Source organism: Amblyomma mixtum, chromosome 3 (assembly GCF_055824585.1).
Source record: "Amblyomma mixtum isolate Tamu chromosome 3, ASM5582458v1, whole genome shotgun sequence".
Taxonomy (NCBI): domain Eukaryota; kingdom Metazoa; phylum Arthropoda; class Arachnida; order Ixodida; family Ixodidae; genus Amblyomma; species Amblyomma mixtum.
The window spans coordinates 180,513,842-180,528,689 of record NC_143014.1 but is presented as its reverse complement, the minus strand read 5'-3'; the positions used below and the strand labels follow the sequence as shown (position 1 = coordinate 180,528,689).

The following is a 14,848-nucleotide window of genomic DNA, read 5'->3' as shown; positions in this document are numbered from 1 at the left end:
TCGATATTCGCACACCCCTATTTAAGAGCCTTTTCCCAAGCAGTTCACCCCAGAAAAGCCGAGCACCAGGCCGGGGCACAGCTTGTAGCAATTTTGAGAAAACCGGGAAAGACCATCGCTGCACACATTTTTGTGATAGATCCTGAGCGAAAAAATGTCTGCTTTCCCAAAAATCAACTTATGTACTGAACGGTGAGTAAAGGCATCTTACAGCAGGAATCTATGTGTCTTTCCGCGTTCATTTTATGTCTCACAAGGAGAGGGCCCACACCCTGGGATGAGTGTATGCTGCACCACGCCTTTGGTTTACGACCGTTTTGCACCTCTTCAGCTCCGCTATTCGGCTTGTGGCTGGGTCGCCTTTCCGAATGCCTATTCGTGTTTTACCGGAATGGCAGACACCCGGATGTGCAACAGCTGTGGATGGGATGAAAACGTCGACCATGTCGTTTGCCTCTGTGCTCGCTACTACATTCCACGCTTCCCCCTGTGGTCGACTTGAAGCCAGCTGGACATCGGACCGTCGGACATCGGAAAGATACTTGCACCGTGGCCGCACTGTTCAATGGCACACAAATCCCATCGACCGCTGCTGCAGCACTTGATCCCCACTGACCGAAGAGTCGTATGTAGGCTGCTTGTACATTCTACAGTTCATCCGTGTTTATCTGTGTTCCTCTCTATTCTTCTCAAATTTTAGCCCTTACTCCTTTCTCCCGTGCAAGGTAGCCAGCCCAACGTAAGTAAGCCTGGTTCTCTACCTCATTCACTGGCTCCGAGTAGTGGCAGTTTTGGCGACTAACAAAGTATTCTCCGCCTCCCGTATGAAATGCAACTTCGTCACTCCACTACGCACCGTGAAAAGACTTCAACCCGTTCGTTCCCCTAGGTAGCACGATCTCGGCATACTCAATATTGTAACGTGGCGGCCAGCCGAAGAATGAGGCGTGGTGAACGATGGCTATGAGATGATTTAACGGCCGCTGGCCTAGCGCGGGCGCTCCGTCCCGCTTCACTGCCAGCTTCGTCTTCGTCACACTACCCGGGGCCTCCGAGCGATCGTCCGGATCGGTGACGAACAGACGGCGAAATAGCGATGGTCTTGAGTGAAGGATCGAACAATATGTAGAAGAGGTGCAGTGCTGGCCGCCACGATGAGAAAGATGAGAGAATGTGTCCCGGTCCACGAAGCATCCGCGCCGTAGGGTGCCAGGAGATGACGGCCGAGGTCTCTGGACGCACCGAACGGCGAGGGCAGGGGGGCGGTGTCTTCAAGTTTGGGTCTTGGGTCAGTGGGGTCTTGGGTCGGTGAGGTCTTGGGTCAATGGGGTCTTGGGTCGGTGGGTTCTTGGGTCCGTCGGGTCTTGAGTCGTCGTGTCGTGTGGTCCGGGCGGGGGACGGGGGCTGGGGTGAGCGGCGAGGTCGGTTCTGGTCGGGCGGGCTGGGGCACGGCCGTGCGGCGCTGACCAGGTACTCACGGCCAACGTCCACGGCAGGCCCAGGACGCCGAAGCTCCGTGACCAGGATGGCGATGAAGGGACCCCAGCACCTCACACCAAATGTAACGTGGCGGCCAGCCGAAGAATGAGGCGTGGTGAACGATGGCTATGAGATGATTTAACGGCCGCTGGCCTAGCGCGGGCGCTCCGTCCCGCTTCACTGCCAGCTTCGTCTTCGTCACAATATCATGATCACAGCCTTCAGGCGATAGTACTTGACAGTGGGGGGAAACCTAAAAACTGGTGAACAATATCGTGTTATAAAACACATTCACAAGCGGTTAGGCTCTCAGGTGGATTTGCCGGGCCTTTTGGCGAGAATTTCTGGTACCACATGCTCGATTTCCGCAGGTCCGAAAGTCACCAGCGGGCCCCTATCGAAAGTGCCAACCATGGGTTCTATATTTATCAGGATCAGACGCCGAGTCTTTGTGGTTCGAATCTGTAAAACCACGAGCTCCTTGATCTACCCGCAACCACGCAAGGCCAGCTAATCTCGTTCGCACACTTACCTCTGTCTAATTATGTGCTATCATCTGCAGAAAAAATCTTTAATTGTATTGTCCAAAGTAATTGTGTAACTCTCTCACAGCAGCCAACCATTTTTGCTGTCATTACGCATTTAAAACAGATATTGAGTTTTCAGGCACGTGGTGTTGACAAAGGTATACGAGAAGTTTCGGGGAGAGTGAAAATAGCGAATTTCTCCAGTTGGTACAGTTCCACAGTGTACCCCCCTGTGACACTTAATCTTGCATTTTTTTTATCCCCTCACCCCTTTCCCGCTGTGTAGGATAGCAAACCGATTATTCTTCCGGTTAACCTCCCTGCCTTTCCTCTTCTTCCTCCGTCTCCTCCTTAATCTTGCATAGATGGCTATATTCTAATTAGGACGGATTCCGCCATTAAAAGGCTCGGTCTGCACTTTTCCGCTTCGTTCATTAATCGACGATCATGACTGCTAGTTACCGAGGCCATCACCATCATCATCGTCCTCGTCGTCGTCTCTCATCGCCACTGAATATGATGAATTCGTATCCCTCCTGCATCTTCATCCCCGGTTCGTGCAGCGCGCCATATTTTGCTCAGTGGCGTATTCTCGCTTATTATTTGATAAACAACGTAGAAATAGCGGGTTTCACTAAAAAATATCTTACCAATTAGGACTTTTTTCTTTACCTCTTACAAATATTTCGTCACGTGCGTTAAAAATTTTACTATGCAGCCCTCACACGTCTGAACAAGACCGGCCTGCCTTTATTTGTACAGGGCAGAAACATACAACAGCACTGCGACCATTTTAAACGCGCAAGACCCTTGGATCAGTGTGTCGTAAGCGTGGGTAGCGCTTAATACAGTTACTCCTATAAGATGTCTGGTCGGTGGCCATGCTTTGGCCTCTCGCTTCTAAACGGCCCTTTTCGAACTTAACCTCAAATTCATCTTCCTCATGAAAACGACAGTTAAAGAGGTTTAAGATATTCAGTTGACGAAAGACATCCCTTTGGTGTAGGCACTAAGTACCCGCAAATAGTTCGCGGTGTCTTCAGCTTTGTGAACTGTAAAACAACATCGTCTAGAAGGCACATTTTCGGACAGAAATCGGGTTTAACTCGATTTTAAGAAATTTGTTCGCAGTGCATCGGGTTTTACCCCAAAGCGATGGGCTCTAAATGTAACCCAGTACTGTAGCATCGTTATCAAATATGGTTTGTGCGGAAGCAAACTTTTGTTGACTCTGTGAACAAAGTGAATCTTCCTTCGAAATAATCGTTTTAAAGGGAGAAGAAAATGAAAGGGCTGACAGAAGGATGATGGTGCGTGTGTGTGCGAAGGTTTGTCTTCTTACACATATATACTTATCAGATCACTTTAACGAGTGCGGGGCGCGAAGAGTCATGAACGCTGTCACGTGATAATAACCAACAGGGTGAGCTCACGGGCTAGTTGGTTATTCATAATAATTTTTTCAACAGCGCATGCTACACAAGGACACAAGACGAGGAAAGACACACACGAGCGCTGAACTGCAACTTTATTTGAGAAAAGGCGCCAACCTCTACATATATGCCCTCAAAGAACCGCCCACTAGGGTAAAACCTAAAATCACTGCACGTGTCAAGCCACAAGCTAGAAAAAATAGTCAAGAGTTAAGCATACAGTAGATAGGTGACCAAGACCGCAAAAGAAGAAAGATTACGAGAAGCAGCGACAAGAAATTCTTTCACTTGCCCTTTTTTTCTGCGTAACAAACATTGGGCAGAAATCGTTTTTAAAAGTGGTAAAAGCACAAATCGCGGTAACTAAGCATGATGATGACCGAGGCGAAAAACATCTGAAGTGCATGACAGCCAACAACTAACACGGCTAAAAAAGTGGTGGCAAATAAGATGTAAAAAGTGCTAACACGAAGACTAAAAGAGATCAAACAGAGGTACAAAAAGGAGAGTAAAATCAAAAGTAAAAATGAAGGAAGAACTACCGGAAAAAACCAGGTCAAAATCACATAAAACCAGACAGGAACGCTATCTCTTTGTTTGAAAGTGAAACATGTAGAGGTTGGCGCCTTTTCTCAAATAAAGTTGCAGTTCAGCGCTCGTGTGTGTCTTTCTTCGTCTTGTGTCCTTGTGTAGCATGCGCTGTTGAAAAAATTATTATAATAACCAAGTTGTGATATACGAGTCTTGCGCGCAGAGGGGCTTTCCGGCCACAAAATTGGGGGCACTGCCACTTTTCTCAAGTACAGGGATTGTCAAGAGGCAGGGCGGCGATAAGAATGAAGCCAAGTAGGGGAAGGTAATGATTAATGGGCCCAAATAAGAATTGTAAAGTGGTGAAGGTTCGTATTCCTATGGATGTCAGCTGGCAGTTGCTTGGCCCGTTTCCAAACCACCGCTGGTACCTGTGGTGTTTGAAATGGAGACAGTGAAGTAATGCATATTTTCTTCACTATATCAGCTTCTCTTAGTATGTAACCTCCCTCTCCCATGGACCTCTTGTTCACTAAACCAAAGAGAACAAAAAGAAAAGCATTTTGCTTACTGTTATTTAATCGGGAACATAGGCCTCCTTCCCTGTTTTTCACATTTAGTGCGAAAAGCACTACTTCACTAGCAAAGTTGAAAAATCCGGGGTAAGTGTGAAGCCTCAACGACGGAGCGCCAGCGGCGGAGACTTTGCTCAGCTGCTCCGTCAACGCATACAACCCCCCCCCCCCCCCCCCCCCCACCCCCTTCGTTCTTTCTCCCCGTCTCCCTGCGCGCGGCGTCTTCCTCTCCTTTTTTTTTTTTCCCAGCGCATCTGGATAGCATGGATAACCTATGCTGCTGCCTGCTCGGTCATGCATACAGTACGTACAGATGTGGCCAGAATAATACGGAACACAGGAACTGCCGCATAACTGCCGAGAACTACAGAGAACTGCATATATGGGCGCTACCTAGCTGTACCGTCTTGAACTATCTGTGCTTGGACGCGCAGATAGGGCGCCGGTGGCACAGGCCCACATTTTGCCGCAGGCCTACCAGCATCACCGCTTAACTGACATTCGGCTGACAGCAGTGTGCGCTTCGTCGCTTCCATCGAGGAGCGGCTCGCGTTGGGAACGGGCGCAAGACTGCCGTCTGGCACTGCGAGTTATCTAGCCACACAACAACCTGCACTTGTTGTGTGTACCTTCACGTTCTTATTTTTGTGTGCGCGGTATACTTTGAAGATATGTCTGACCGACTCGCCTAGCAACGCACTCTTTTATCTAGCCCGCTCACGACTCTGCGGCCATTGCTTCGACGACGTTAAACTAAGCCCGACGCTAACTCGCGACGCTAAACTCAACCCACTTGGAGGAAGGCAACTACTGGCAGTGTTGTCCGAAATAGCTCAGCGCCTGTCGAACATTGATAACGCCGGAGTTAAAGCAAGGGGGGTAGGGGGGGGGGGGGGGGGGGGGGGTCACGGCGGCGGGCACTCTCACTGCGCGCGGAGAGCCAGGCGCTCTTTTCTGGCGTTTATAGGTGGCGCTTATATGCAGCTTCTCCTAGTTCTGCCGCCTTTCGCGTGCTCCGTATTATTCTGCCCGCACCTGTACGCTTACGAAGGTTTGGTGCTTTGTATTGCTATGCAGGGGAATTTGAACCCGGACTGCAGCGGCGAGAGTGGACGCGGCAAGAACGGAAGCGGCTTGAATCCGGATAGAGGTGAGTGGACTCGGGAAAGAAAATGTAGACGCATCATGCACTGCATGCGTTGATGCCAAATTGGACACGCATTAATTTCGCAATATGCACTATGCACGGTAACTTCACACTGAAATGGGGTTCCGCTGGAGTAGAGCTACAGCGACTATCCCGCAGATGCCTTGTTCGCAGAGATAACTGGAGGCCTTGAGAGCACTTGAGCTCTGCAAGCTCTCAAGTATGCTCTTATCGAGACAGGTTACCGGAGTCGAGAGTACAACCGCAATGTTTACTGTTTCGGAAGGATGAAACGACATGGCTTATGAATAGGCCCCTTCGTTTTGCGGCTTGTATTCTGTTCGAAATTCGGTGGCGCGAAAATAAGGCGCCGTTTATTGGAGTTTAAAATCGCGCACAAATCCGATTTTGCTCAAGTTCGTTGCACATATTCTTTTTTTGTCGCGTTATTACCACCAACGAAATACAGAAAACAACGTGCACTTGTTTTGTTTCGTGACATAATTAAGATAATTAAGATACTGTGCAGTTGCAAGCAAGCAATAAATAATAGGGGAACTGCAACGAGAATTTACCGAACCACATATCCCTTCTCGTTTTCCATTTCTTTCTATTTTTTTAACACGTATGCATTGTCACAACCTCTACGCCTACGTGCCCTCCCTTGCACGTGCTCTCTGCTAACATATTCGAATTGACTATTTGGTCCCCTCAACATCAAATGTATTAAAGCCGCCGCAGTGGCTCAGTCGTTATGGTGCTCGGCTGCTGGCCCGAAAGACGCGAGTTCGATCCCGGCCGCGGCGGTCGAATTTCGATGGAGGCGAAATTCTCGAGGCCCGTGTACAGTGCGATGCCAGTGCACGTTAAAGAACCCCAGGTGGTGGAAATTTCAAAATCCCTTCACTATGGCGTCCCTCATAGCTTGAGTCGCTTTGGGACGTTAAACCCCAGACACCAAACCACAAACGTACCAAAGGTGATTAACCCCCCTACCGAGATTCGACTGTACAAATTCTACCCGCGGTACTTCTTTGGAGCTGGGAGCCCTCCTTCTTTCGGGCTCATTTATTTTCTGTACAATGTAGAGTATTTTCCAAAAGTAACCAGGCTGCATGGTTTGCTTCTCATTCGTATAGTGCAGCCCTTGCGGCTTCCCTGAAGATCGAAAAGTTCTTTGAAAGTGAGGACAGGGGTTCTCCTTAGCATATACATATTCAGAGCTTGAGGGCTGGCATAATATAGCTTTAATATACGCCTGAGAAGCACACCGTGCAGCCTGGTTACTTTGGCAAAGGCTGTACATGATACTGGATAGGTTCCTCCTTCTAACCCCACTTTGCATTCCTGTATTCCGTATAATGTACGCACCCGGCAAAAACCTTCAGGGCATAGTTTCCTTTCAGCCGTGTACAGTAGCGTGAAAGACATCCGTCAAGCTGTGAATTTATGTGAGGCGAGACCCTCGTCCTGTCCTTTCAAGGCCCTTTGGTCGTTAATGACGCCGTGAGTGCCCCACTGTGCGGTTCAAAACCGACCGTGAGGGCCGGAGACTTCAGACCAGGACTGTGCATTTTGCGTGTATATACATATATATTCTTTTCGCTCTATACCGATCCATTCGCTTAGCTTTGTTTAATCCCCTTCCTTCGATTAAATGTCCTCTGTACTTGCGAGTGGCTATCAGAAAGGGTTTCCGCGGTGTGCTGCGAAGCACGTGTGCGGCATGTGAGTGCCGGCGCTGTCAGTTCCCTTCTCGTTCGTTCACCTTCCGCCGGGCTCTCCCTCACCCGTGTTACGTCAGCGCTTTGCGGAAGCTAGGAAGTGGAGGGGAACTTGCGGTGGCGGCGCTGGGCGCGGATGATGGGGAAGCACGGGGGTAAATGGTGAAGGTAGGAAGGTTGCAGAACGGACCGACGCGTAGCCCGGCTCCCATAAACAACTCTCGCTGCAAAATAACGAAGATATTCAATGTTTTTGGTGTCTGCTCTCGCCCTTGAGGCAAACTGGCGTGATTCGTGCTACGACGTCAAGCGTCTCGCCTAGTTCAATGACTAGCCGCTGGTTATCAGCGTGCAACATATGACAATCTTCTTAAAAGAGTGCTCGAGTTTCGTTTTGTGCTGATACCCTCCTTCCAATCAGGGATGCGTGAAGGCGTCGGTGTAGCAGAGGCTTGGTACTGATAAATCACGCCGGAGAAGAATCTTTACAAACGTGTATCTTTATTTCAGTTTCGCTTTGGCGAAGAGACACTGGAGGAAAAAAAAAAACAAACATGGGTACACATTTTACAAAAGCGCAAGCAGCTGGCGGCGAAATGGGATCCGCCTTTCTACCTTCCGCCAAGATTCTTAGAACAGTCAGACAGGCTCTGCTTTCTGTTCGAACAAATCTGGGGCACAGTAGGCGCGCAGGTCTGAGCAGCAGGGGCACAAATCACAATATAAAAATTAAAGAAGCCGCCGAAGGCAGCGAGCATTGGAGCTGTTTTTTTTTTTATAAGTCAGCTAGCCTCTTTGGCGTGCTGAACAATCGAGCATAGGTAGAGACAGCAGGAACAAGAGACCGTGCTATCCCTGCAAAGGCAGGGTTTCGCATCGACCAAAACCGAATGTTGAATGACGAACTAACAGAACACGAGATGTAGTGCATGCGGAAGCGTAACCCATCTTATTTATTTTACAGGGTGGATGGGCGGAAAGTAAAATTGCAGATGTTATCAGTCTGCCGCTCGCGTGGCATAAACGAACTAAAAATAGAAAATAAGATGAGGTCGCGATTTACAGTGGCAGAAACCTGGCTAGATATAAATCTTGCGCGCCACCAGCCGCGGCTCGTAACAATTGGCTGCATATACACGGCAGCCAGAAATCGGTCGGTAACTTCACTTAGCGTAGTCAGCCTGTCGCAGCTGAGACAGTGAAGCGCCGTGCCATGGGTTCGACGACCCGCGAAAATACGTCTCGTGTGCATAACTTTTAGACAAAACGCTACTGCACAGTGCGAAGGCGCACATCACGTACTGGTCGGCAAGCAGTAAACTGGCTGCTCGGCGGCGCCTCAGGGCCGAAAAACAGATAAGTACATCCTTGGCCCTTGAGCATAAACTGTCTCTTGATATGGACATCTTGGCAAGAAATCGTGTTTGTTCGTCGTCGACGCGAACGCATGATTGGTTGTAGAGCATCAGATGACAAGCGACCGATTAACGAAGGGTTTCTATGTAACTAACAAGTTGCCGTTCGCTTCGTGCGCCGGAGATAAGAGCGTCGTTGTTTCCGTTTCCTTCTCTCTTGTGTTTGTGCAGAGCTTCCGAACCTGGCAGTGAAATTTATTTCTTTTTGTTTGGCGCCGCTCTGAATTAGGGGCTGCAAGCCAGATTTTACGCCGTGCGTGCAATATTTCTTTTTTGTTCTATTCTTTTCATCCCAGGCTGACTCCTGACCATATCAGGAGGACGGCTTCGTTGCTGCGTCACTTCTATCTTTAACAGGTTCCATAGAGCTACAAACCGAGAATGATCGGAGTATATCAAATTTAGTTTGCAAGTGCTGCTACGAAATTGCACTTACGGGAGGCTCACGAAAGCACGCGGGCCTAAATGTATCTACGAGGTCACCGAAACTGATTCTAGGGGAGCATATACACAAAGACGATTTGCCCTTCTTTGTTTTCGTAGCGTCTGCTACAGACCGCCACGACCTCCCACCACGTCCAGGGAACAGCTATGGTGTTCTCAGCAGCTCGTTTTACAAAGGCTTTACTTTGACTTTTCTGGCACCATTGCGAACGCCATGACCTGTCTGCTCAAGGGCTTCGCCGGCTTTGCTCATTCATCACTGTAAAGTTATTACACGCACCCCAGTGAAAACTTACGGATTATCGTTTGCTTTAAAAGTAAGAGAAGCATTGCACCAGCTGCAAAGGGTGACATGCCACAGCGAGCGATTAAGCGGCGCACGAGAACGTGCAAACACCCTTCCTCTGGCAACTGCGTACGGGGCTGAAGCAATACGACGGCGACACTGGACACGTAGCACAATGAGGGCGTCGTCTTGTGTCGACCCGCTTTAAATCGCTAAGCATAGGTCGAGCTACCAGGCAGCAACCAAGCGTGCAGCGGTTCTTTGGGTCTGCACGTATCAGGAAAGTTAGGGAAATGCGCGAGTGGAGCGGAGTAGTAAACAGCAGGCTAGGTCCTGCCGGGGCCGCGACGCAGCGTTTCCTTCTTATCGGCCTTGCCCAGGTAGCAGGAGCAGGCGACCGGCAGGCGGAAGGTGTCCATGTGGATGCCCTCCTGGCGCGTCCACACCACCAGCCGGTGCAGGTTGTACTTCTGCACACATCGGGACGACTTCACCAAGTTGCTGCAGCTCCCGCCGGGCTCCCTGCGGAGGCATGTACAGAGGGTGAGAGACGCGTCAGTCGTCGCTGCGCGGATGCCGCGTGCTGCCAGCGAAAACTGAGACGGCGACGCAGGGGAGGGGGCCGCTCACAGGCGTCACTGGACTGTCCGCGGAGGCGGATCTATGTGCAACGCTCGGAGGGCAGTCCTATTTGCACAATGCGCTTCTTGAACTTTCTCGAGCTAAAACCTTGCGCCTCTTGTAAAGTGTCGGCCCGTCAAAGTGCACCAGAATTTTCTTTCTATCGTTAAACTTATTTCAGAGTGGTTCGCACGCACCTTCAATGGTGACACGCCTCAAATAAGCAGAAGAAAACTCTATTGAAAAGTAGAGGCGCTGCGAGAGAGCAGAGATTGATAACGAGTCATTGCACAATGCCCTTTGGCTCACGCAACGTCGGAGGCTGGCCTCCCTGGCACCCGCATAAGGAGGCAGTCCAACGCATGAACCACAATTGCTGCTTGCGCCGTGCTCATTACACCGACACTTGTTGACGACGCCTCGTTCTGATTTTCTTTCGTTTTCACAGCACTGTCCGTGTGGTGGACGCTGGCCGATTTCACGTCGGTCGGCGCCCGCACGGGCGAAGAGCGCGAGTATTTGAAAAAAAAAACAAAGCAAAACAACAAAAAAAGAAACAGCGCACCCTTAAGACGCGGACTGAGCAAGATAAGACGACACAGCGCTGTGTCGTCCTATCTTGCTCAGTCCGTGTCTTAAGGATGCGCTGCCCTTTCCAAATATGAACTACCAACTATATCCTGTTCGACTTTATGAGAACAAAGAATAACTGCGCAAAAAAGGACGGGACAAGAGAAAGAGAATCACACGGGACAAACGCAGCGTGTGTCCCGTTCTGGTTCTCTTGTGTGGTTTTCTTTCTCTTGTCCCGTCCTTTTTTGCGCAGTTATTCTTTGTCGTACCAACTAGCCCCTCACCGCACTCTTCTGTTCGACTTCCCTTGCAGCGTGAGTAGATGGACCTTTCACACACCTTACATGACTCTGTCATCAAGGGCCACGATAGCAGCCGCTATAATGCGCCCAGTTCTGCCTTGCCGTGGCTCATTTCTGGCAGTGTTGCCGCGTAACATCCTTTTTCACCAACAGCTTTGAACAGCTAACGCGAACAGCGAACGCTAAAATTTGCAGCCTCTATGATGGCCGCCTGGTAGCTTTTCTTTTCTTTTTTCCAGCATCATCGCTTCGGTAACAGCAATGGCATCCGCATGAAAAACTAAACATCTTAAAAAGGCTTAAGGTCGACCCTCTCAACACCACCAGGACGGCGAAAACTGCCGCAATTAGCATGGTATAGTGCCATACTCACGTGCACTCCTCGGTGCGCACCATCTGCTGGAAGGCACCCCGGCCGTGCGGGCTGTGCATATTGACCACCACCTTCCAGAGGCCGTCCACGGTGCGCGCGCGCAGCGGCCGAGCGTGCGTCACCCTTGACGCGCAGGCGAAAAGGCTGCCGTCGTCCGTCAACGACGGCGGGGGCAACGCCGTGCCGTTGCCGCTACCGGACGCCTGCTCACTGCTGGCGGCGGCGGTCGAGTCCTTAGCGGGTCCAGCGCCTTCGACGAACAACGCGGCTGCCGCGTTGCCGTCCCCCTCCGGTGTCTCCGGCAGCAGCCTGTGCATCGTGTTCTGCTCCAGGTCCACGGACAGGTGCAGGGCAGCCCTGCGAATTGGAGTACATCCCTCGCTATTGTAGCCGACTTGGTTTGCGTAGAAAGCGCATGCTGATGGCTACCAGCGATGCGGCAGTTTCAGAATGGAACATCACGCTTTGCGAGCGCTGATTTTGTTCACGACACGCGTCCTGCCACTCCTTAGCTCTCTAAAACTTGAAAACTGTAGGTTGTGACGTGGTGCAAGCTGCGAACGGCTCTCCCCAACAATGACTGTCATTTGAACTGATTTTACTTTCGAAGGATTCCGCTATTAAATACATACACAACAGGAACAGTGTTTTAACGCGGTATTCACTTTTCATCACATGTGAACGTCCGGGACGCCATCCTTCCCGCGTTGTTCTTACATCGAGGGTGCGCATTGTTACACTGGTCGGGCCTGTGGATGGTTGGAAACTTTATTGGGCAAAAGAAAGGGCGCTTGGGTGGTCCTGTACTGGTCCAGCAGGAGTCAACGGGCGCGAGCTTCACGTATGGCCCGGTCCACCAGTCAATGCCGGCAAGGAATGGGGATGGGGGAGCTGCCTGTGGGGAAGGGCATTCCCACAGGTAGTGGAAGAGCGTCAATTTTGGCTCGCCACAGGTGTTACAATGTGTGGGGGGGGGGGGGGGGTGAAAACATGAGAGGACGTAGGGTGAATTGAATCCCGTCTGTAGCTGTCACCCATGTGGTGCTGGATTGGGGCGACAAGGTACAGCTGGGGGAGGGGTGCTGCGTCGTGCGGCTGTGTTTGTATAATCTGGTGATTTGTGGATATGTAGAAAGGATCGATGTGGCCCTTTCTCGACCATTCGAGAGAGGGGGCTGTGGTGAGAATGGGATGGTTGGCCGGTGACGCCGCGCCCTGTAGGTAGTGGCGGTATGCGGCCTGAGAATTTGTGTAAATTTCGGTAATTTCCTTGCCAATGACTGTTGACGGCGTGTTTCCAACGCAAGTACTATTCCACTATAGCGTTCCTCGCTTCCACCCACACTGTTCCAGCTCAACGTGCTGGCACCTGCACTATTAAGCAGCGCTTATTCACTTGATCTTGATTACGCTCTTTGTCATGCGAAATGGTAGGAATATAGCACAACAGAGACGTTATGCTAAATCCGTAATGCTATATCTCTACTGCTGACTTGACATGTCCTCGGTGGAAGTATACTGAATTATTAGACGAGGACTGCGCAGGCGTAGTGGCTCCGTTCCGCTCATCCGTATCCGCTATGCATAACCTCTCTATCGATTCGCGTCTAGTGGCTGTAATTAGAGGTGTGCGAATATTCGAAAATTTCGAATTCCAAATCGAATATCCTTCTATTCGATTCACTGAACAGATCCTGTGAAAATTATTCGAAACGAATCGAATGTTCTCTCAAGTCGTAGTATAGATTTCGAATAACTGGCACGAAGTAAGAATAAGGCATGTTGTAGTCTTCTTCGACGCGAGTTTCAGAAGGAATGGCCACTTCGACGCCACACAACATGCTGTCGTGCATGTTTGGTAAGGGCGGTATGGAGCGTTCAGCTCTGCGATGCGGCGTTCATAATGCTCGTACATGGCACCCAATATTGCGCGGAGGGGGCGTGCTCAGGAATACCGTGCCTTGATGCCCGATGTCAGACGCCATGGCTCATTCCTAGCTATCGCCCCTTTCATCGATTGAGGTGTGGCGCTAGCTTTTCCTTGTCGTCGTCCGTAGAAAAAGGTAATTTTCCGATGCATGGGACATGACGGTCAAAAGGTCAGCATAGTGATATTTTGTTGCCTAAGTCTCTAGTGTTACGTCTTTTGACAGCTATATACCTAAAACTCCATAAGTTGTATCGCTGTGCAGCAGTGCTGCCGATAACGCTTAGCTTTATCGAAACATCCGTTGCAAGAATATTCGATACTTGCCCGAATAACACTGCGTAAATATACTCGATTCGTACGCGATTCGATTGTTTCAATATTCGATCCAATCCACATTCGATTAGGTAGCAAGGCTGTACTATTCGTATCCGATTAAGTTATGAAAAATTACTTTTCGCATACGCTGTAATGCGACTTCCAGTTTCTTAGCGCACGGGCTGATTGGGCCTGTGGCCACCAGTGTTCAACAATAATTCGATGTTCTTTGAGATCTTCTTCTCCACTGTCGTGACTACGCAGACAGCCTGGCAAAAACGTGCATTCAGAATGTCAGCGTATTGTTCTTGACATGTAATAGCCGGAGGGGTAAGCACTGCTCTCTGTTGGACCGGGAATTATACACGCATGCACGACCTCGACAAGAGCGATCAGGGTATACACTTGGAAGCTCACGTGAAGTTGGACAAATGTATATATATATATATATTTGTGCCGCAGTTGTGGCACTTTCTACGCACGGTTTTCAAGCCTTTCATTTTTCGTAGAACGACATGGCGCTTTCAAAGGCATAAATGTTGCCTGTTTGCCGAGTTTGGCTTTTTTTTTTTTTGCAGGATTGCAGCTTACCAGTTGGACAGCAAGCTGTATTCTAATATTCTCCGCGTCTTGGCAAGTCTGGGCCGGACAAGATTTCTTTTATCGCTGCCAGCGTGCCGCGCGGTCGCGCTTCCCGAGGACATGTCAAGCCAGCAGTAGAGACGACATAGCGGCCTTATATAAATGTGCTTTCCATTTCTACGCGCGGCGACTTATGTGCTTGAATCAAACGTAGAAAACTCCGTGATGTCGAATAACATGTGGCTATTCACAAGACGCCGGGGCCTAATTCACTGCCGAAGGCACTTTAAGGCCTTCCCATGCACCGTTTCAGGCACACGTGCCGGATGCAAACGTTGAAGCTGCAAAAATAAATGGGGTTGCTGACTGGTATATACCTCTTTTATGTCGTGTTAAAGCTTGTGATAGCCTGTATTTTACTTAGTGGTCTTTTGTCTGCGCGGTAGCAGACGAGTCACAAGTGCTCTAAAAGTTTCATCACCAGGAATTCGGGACAGCGCCCAGAAAGGGCCGCTAAGCCTAGCGGCCTATCACGTTCTCTTCTGCACTCACTCGGTCGTTCTCTTTCTGACTTCACGGATAATGTCAACG

The 14,848-nt window shown here is 50.0% G+C and overlaps 1 protein-coding gene across 2 annotated transcripts in view; it reads right to left on the bottom strand.

Annotated features, from left to right (window-relative positions):
* Positions 1-7,936: 7,936 nt before the first annotated feature.
* Positions 7,937-14,848, bottom strand: part of LOC149352907 (uncharacterized) — a 45,733-nt gene continuing 38,821 nt past the window's right edge. The window contains exons 3-4 of one of the 2 annotated variants that reach the window (XM_089577253.1): positions 11,431-11,787; positions 7,937-10,083 (exon numbers count right to left, since the gene is read on the bottom strand). In XM_089577253.1, the coding sequence (XP_089433379.1) occupies positions 9,888-10,083; positions 11,431-11,787 (553 nt within the window). In that variant the 3' untranslated portion in view covers positions 7,937-9,887. Of the gene's footprint in view, positions 10,084-11,430; positions 11,788-14,848 lie in introns of those variants that run through there. The other variant, XM_089577254.1, reaches the window with a different exon arrangement.